Genomic DNA, 6,191 nt, shown 5'->3' with positions numbered 1-6,191 from the left:
TGAAAACTCCTTGAAATCAATTCTAGAGAATAGAATTTCCACTACCATTTTTAAATGGATAACAAGTCTTGTAACACCACCAAGACAATAGAACCCTAAAATGCAGTCCCCCCTAAACATAATGAAGTGTTTTTTAAAAATTTTTTTCTTAACATTTATATTTAAAAAAGTTTTGTACAAAAAAAATCCTTGCACTGTAGAAGCGAAAGCAATCATTCATTTCTATGTTAAGTGTATTCTGTTTTCCATTCACAGCGCTTGCAAATGTTGAGTCCAAGTAAGTAAGCTCATTAGTCAAGTAAATGGCTGGCAAAGGTTTTTTTTTTTTAGTTTTCTAAAAAATGCTCATCAATGAGATTGTGTTCAATTTTTTTTTCAGCATTCTTGTAACTTTTCCCTTAAGTATAGACCTGTAAACTGGGAAAATTGTACAGTGCACGTAATTGTCCTATCTGAGCAGTTTTATTTTATACTCAACCTCTGTATCTCTGATTAGAGAAAAGATACAGATATTACAGGCAGAGTCAAGTGCTATTTGAACACCAACTGGGGCAGATGCTAGCTTAATAAAAAAAAGAAAGAAAAAATTTAAAAATAAAATAAAAACAATGAGTCCTCTTCCATGTTAACACAAATAGCACACAGTGTATGGAAAAGAAATGAAGTACAACTTTTAGGGAGCACAGACATATATACTGCTACTCTTAAAACTCTTTCTCTTCTTTTTTAAGAATGTCACATTTCAACGCATCTTAAGAATTCATGATCATCATTGTATCAATATTAGCTTATACACCTGTTCTAGTTTAAAATGGCAAATAGTACCACATTGTGCTAATAAATCACTTTTTCCCCCTCTGTTATCCTCTGTCAAACCATATGGTCAGCCTCTTCTTTTTAATATGGCATACGAGGTCTTGAAGTTTATTGTGTGATTGTCCTTTTGACAACCAAGTGGATCTGGATCTATTTCTTCTGGGGCCAGAATTTTTTTTAAAAGACATTATTTAAAACAAGTATCTTCATGAAATGAATTCCTTACTCGTGTATTTAATTATATTCCAGGGCTTTGCACATTACACATTCAATGTAATCATCATTTAAAAAAACAAAACAAAACAAAAAAAACTTTGGGCAAAACAGCCCATTTCTTTTAAGCTCTCACCAGGAGCAAAACAGCTTTTATACTGGTATAATCAGTTTTGCTTACAAGATTAAACTAAAGGGAAAATGATGATTAACTAGGACATAATGGGTCATATTTTTAGGTAGCCACTGTTGTGAGAAATACAAGAAAGAATTATATGTTAGGTCCTAAGGTTTATTACCTCACCCAATGCTGAATTAAGCTACAAGTTTATTACAAGTAGAAAGAACCATCAACGTGGTTTTAATAGATCCAAGGCACTCATATTTTAAAACCAAATGATAGAATAAACTTGTTTTGTTTTTCTGTTAATTTGTCAATTCAAGGCCCTTTTTTCCCTCTCCAATTAATACATTTAACCCTTTAGAGACAGACATTTAGCTCATAGAGATTTTCTTTCAGCACTACCTATTCTGTCTATAGAGGGTTAATCCAAAGACTGTTTTTCCTCCTCACATTATAAAATAAAACTGTACATGATATGTATTACAGAATGTATGCAGCATGGTCTTTCTCTCTCTCTCTCTCTCTTTTTCTCTCAGAACGGAACTGGAAACAGCAACATTTTTGCTCAACAACGAATCGGGGACAATTTAAAATAGCCATTACATACCATACATGCTGTCTAAGTTTAAAAAAAAAACAAAACATACACAACATGTAAATTATTGCACAAGAGAAAGGCTCAAAGTTTGCGTAAAATGCAATAGTATTGCCCCATACAGATCATGCATTCAAACGGTGAGAACATAAAGGAAAAAAAAAGAAAAAAAGAAAAAAGAAAAAGAAAAAAAAAATAGGTGTGCTGGTGACAAGCACTCTCATATTCTTAGCTTCCGTTACTTCTGTTTGTTTGCTTGCTTGCTTGCTTGTTTAAATCACATGGGACTAGAAAAAAAAATCCTACTGGGAGTGGGGCTGGAGGGCGATGGGGAAAGGGGGTGATGAAAAAAGAAGGTGTCAAGTGGGAGTGAGGGGGGATGGGTATTAATATACCTCTATTCAGTTTTTATATCATTATTCAACACTCGATCACTGTGCCATTTTTTCATGTGTTTCTCCAGGGTACTGTACACGCTAAAAGGCATCTTACAAATTTCACATTTGTAAACGTCCTTCCCCACCTGGCCATGCGTTTTCATGTGCCTGGTGAGCTTGCTACTCTGGGCACAGGCATAGTTGCACAGCTCGCATTTATAAGGCCTTTCGCCCGTGTGGCTTCTCCTGTGGACAGTGAGATTGCTACAGTTCTTGAAGACTTTCCCACAGTACTCACAAGTGTCGCTGCGTCTGCCCTCTTTTGAGCTGGGCCTGCCCGGGCCCGGACCACTAATATGGGGCGTGCTCCCTCCACTTCCCGTGCCGCTGCGCCCCGAGATCCCTCCGTCCAGCTCCCCGGGTGGCGTGGAGAAGCGCAAGCTCCCGTTCTCCGAGGAGTGCTCCGACGAGGAGGCGAAAGGCGATTGTCTGGAGTCTCCGAAGCTAAGGAAGGGATCTTTGAGCTGCCTGGAGGCCGCGTAGCCAGCGAGCCACTGCGAATACACGTTCTCGGTGTTGGGCATCGCGGCTGGGGGCAGGTCGAACTCCTTCTCGAGCTTGATGCGCTTGGAGAAGGGGCTCAGCGAGCTGGGGCTGCCTAGCAGCAGCTTTTTGGACAGGCCCCCGGAGGCCGACTCGCCCGGGGAGCAGCCGCGGCCGTTCACAGTGCCATCGTCTATGCGGTCCGACTCGCCGGCCACCGAGTCTTCGTCACAAGTGTCCCTGTGGCCCTCGGCCTCGGCCAGGTGGCCACGCTTATGCTTCTCGCCCAGGACCTGGTGGAAGGCCTCGCTGAAGTGCTGCATGGAGCTGAGCACCATGCCCTGCATGATGTCGGGCTGAAGCCGTAGTCCACCCTCTCGCTCTCGGTCAGCTCCTCCTCCTCCTCTTCCTCCTCTTCTTCCTCTTCCTCGTCGTCCTCCTCTTCCTCCTCGTCCCCGTTCTCCGGGATCAGGCCGGGGTCATTCTCGCTCTTGAACTTGGCCACCACGGACTTGAGCGCGCTGCTCGCACTGCCCACCAGGTCGCTGGTGCCCGGTTCCGGGGAGCTGGCGGTGGAGAGGCCGTCGTCGGACTTGACTGTCATGGGGGACGACTTGTGCATGTGCGTCTTCATGTGGCGCTTCAGCTTGCTGGCCTGCGTGCACGCGTGGTCGCACAGGTTGCACTTGTAGGGCTTCTCGCCCGTGTGGCTGCGCCGGTGCACCACCAGGTTGCTCTGAAATTTGAACGTCTTGCCGCAGAACTCGCATGACTTGGACTTGACCGGGGGCTGGGAGGGAGGAGGGGCGGACTGCAGAGGAGGGAGGGGGGGCGTCGCCAGGAAGGGCGGCTTGCTACCTGGCTGGAATGGTTGCAGTAACCTTTGCATAGGGCTGGGCCGGCCTGGGGACAGCGGTGGGCTAGACGTGTTCCCTGCCAGCTCTCTAAGTCTCCTAGAGAAATCCATGGCGGGAGGCTCCATAGCCATTGGGTTCAACCGCAGCACCCTGTCAAAGGCACTCGGGTGATGGGTGGCCAGGGCCATCTCTTCCGCCCCCAGGCGCTCTATGCGGTGGGGGTCCAAGTGATGTCTCGGCGGCGGACTAAACAGGGGGGGAGTGGGTGGAAAACGCCCTTCTGCCAGGCCGGAAGCCTCTCTGGATACTGATCCTGGTATTCTTAGCAGGTTAAAGGGGTTATTGTCTGCAATATGGATCCCATGGAGAGGTGGCTGGGAAGGACATTCTGCACCTAGTCCTGAAGGGATACCAACCCGCGGGGTCAGGGGGCTTCCGTGTTCGCTTTCTAAGTAGATTCTTAATCCATGAGTGTTCTGTGCGTGTTGCAAGAGAAACCATGCACTGGTGAATGGCTGTTTGCAAGTTGTACATGTGTAGCTGCTGGGCTCATCTTTACCTGCAAAATAATACAACACCAACATCAATGTTTAATCACCGAGGAGGGTATCAGCAATCGCTTATTTATGTTCCACCTCCAGCCTTCCCTGCCCCCAGCTCCCAATCCCAAGGCCTCAACCCTCCCTGACCTATCCCCTGTGCCTACACAGGGCCTGGCATATCCAGTGGTTGGTGCCCAATATTAAATACTTGTCGAATCAGTCTTCCTGCCATTTAACGCAGTTCTAGGAATTTTAAATCTAGTCTCCAAAGCAGAAAAGTGTAGACCAGCGGTTCTCAACCTGTGGGTTGCGACCCCTTTGGGAGGTCAAAAGACCCTTTCATAGGGGTCGCCTAAGACCATCGGAAAACACATATATAATTACATATTGTTTTTGTGATGAATCACTATGCTTTAATTATGTTCAATTTGTAACAATGAAATCGGGGGTCACCACAACATGAGGAACTGTATAAAAGGGTCGCAGCATTAGGAAGGTTGAAAACCACTGATCTAGACCAATTCAAGCTTGAGAATGACAATTCCTACAGTCTAGAGAATCTTAGCAACGTCTTCTGAACTTTCCAGTCCGTCACCAGCTGTGGTTTGGGGAAGCCATTTCATCTCGTGCCCGTTTTCTCATTTGTTAAGTGAGGGACTTGGACAAGATGACCTACGGGAAACTTTCCTGCTCCCTAAATCCCATCGTTCTCACTCCCCCCTGGGTGGCAGGTGAACTTTCTAAATAGGCAATCATTTCATGGAGATATCAAAAAAGAGAAGGTCAACTCATTACAATTCTCTGTGGCCCCAGAGATGCTTTTAATCTTAGCCTGAAATGCACTAATTGTTGATATTATTAAAAAATGAGAAGGTTCTCAAAAATAATTCCATGGAAGAGAGACTCGCAACATTCTCACATCCCAGCCTGTGTGAGGGTCAGTGAGTCCCAATTCTGATTCCACAGTGCCCCAGGAGGACTCTCATTTTTTTTTATCTCAAGGGATGTCGTGAAAATCTCAAAAGATAAATTTAATTCGGTTTTAAACAAAAGGCCATGTCAAACCTTGAGGAGTTGTGCCCCAGTCAAACAAATGCAAGCCTAGAGTTAGGGGGAGAGGCTGGTGCCAACTTACGCAGACACGGCATCCTAGTTTAATAACAGTTAAAGCAGCCAGCACCATGACCAGCAGCAGGCTGAGAAATGCTACACTATCCTCCTCCTCATTATTTTGAGAGGCTAACAACGTGAACCAAATTATACAACATCCTGCGCCCTCGGCTGAGCCTCAGCTCCAGTTGAGAAAGAAACAGAAAGACACAGTTCAGCTAGTCAACTCTTTGGCTAGTAGCCAAGCCGTCTGGAGAGGGGCCCTGCTTAAGTCACATTATTTCTCTCTCGTTGAAAAGAACCCGAGAGTGGTAAATGCCACTTTGGCAAAAAGGGGCCAGCTTGACTTCACGATCATTCATTTTGGGAGATAGCTAAATTTAAAAACAACAACAACATATACACGCCAAGGGAGTAACTAACAGTTTACCAGTCAACTGCAGTATTAAAGAGGGCACAAATGTTGGTGGGCAAAAGACAGGAGGAGAGAAAAAGAAAATTTCCCAGGGATTCCAAAAAAGACAGTGTATAAAACACAAAGGAGACAGAACAAACTTTAGCCCCTCTCTTAAAAGAGGGGCCAGAGGAGTTCCTGAAAGCATTGGCTAGTAACTTCTTAATAAGGAACAAAATTCATACATGGGCTAGAGTGGGAATGAGGAGTTAATCAATTATGATTCCTCCATTTGGCAAGTCCGAAAGAAAAGCTGGCCAGGTCTTCTCAGAAGCCCCAAACACTCCTATTCCAAAACAAGCCAGCCTGCGCACAGGCGCTTGTCTGAATAATGGACTCCCTGCCCTGACCTTGCAATTTACTTTACAATGCATTTATAATCTCACTCAATATATCCCACTCCTGGGTAAATCTCTTTAACAAGATTAGATGATAAGATACCAAAATTAGGTTTTAAACATTTGCCTAATGTGGAGGGAGAAAAAAGGCAGAAAGATTTTGAAAGAAAATGCTGACATTAGTATCACATTATCTGCCTATTTTTGTTTGCCTCCTCTCTA

General features: G+C 44.8%; 1 protein-coding gene across 1 annotated transcript in view; it reads right to left on the bottom strand.

Annotated features, from left to right (window-relative positions):
• Positions 1-6,191, bottom strand: part of BCL11A (B-cell CLL/lymphoma 11A) — a 119,706-nt gene that overhangs the window by 6,248 nt on the left and 107,267 nt on the right. Inside the window, 2 exon segments of the mRNA XM_006778573.2 lie at positions 2,424-3,027; positions 3,030-4,084. Coding sequence (XP_006778636.2) covers positions 2,424-3,027; positions 3,030-4,084 — 1,659 coding nt within the window.

This window comes from Myotis davidii, unplaced genomic scaffold (genome assembly GCF_000327345.1).
Source record: "Myotis davidii unplaced genomic scaffold, ASM32734v1 scaffold6, whole genome shotgun sequence".
Lineage (NCBI taxonomy): Eukaryota > Metazoa > Chordata > Mammalia > Chiroptera > Vespertilionidae > Myotis > Myotis davidii.
Note: the sequence above shows the minus strand (reverse complement) of the source record. Positions and strands in the feature narration are given on the sequence as shown.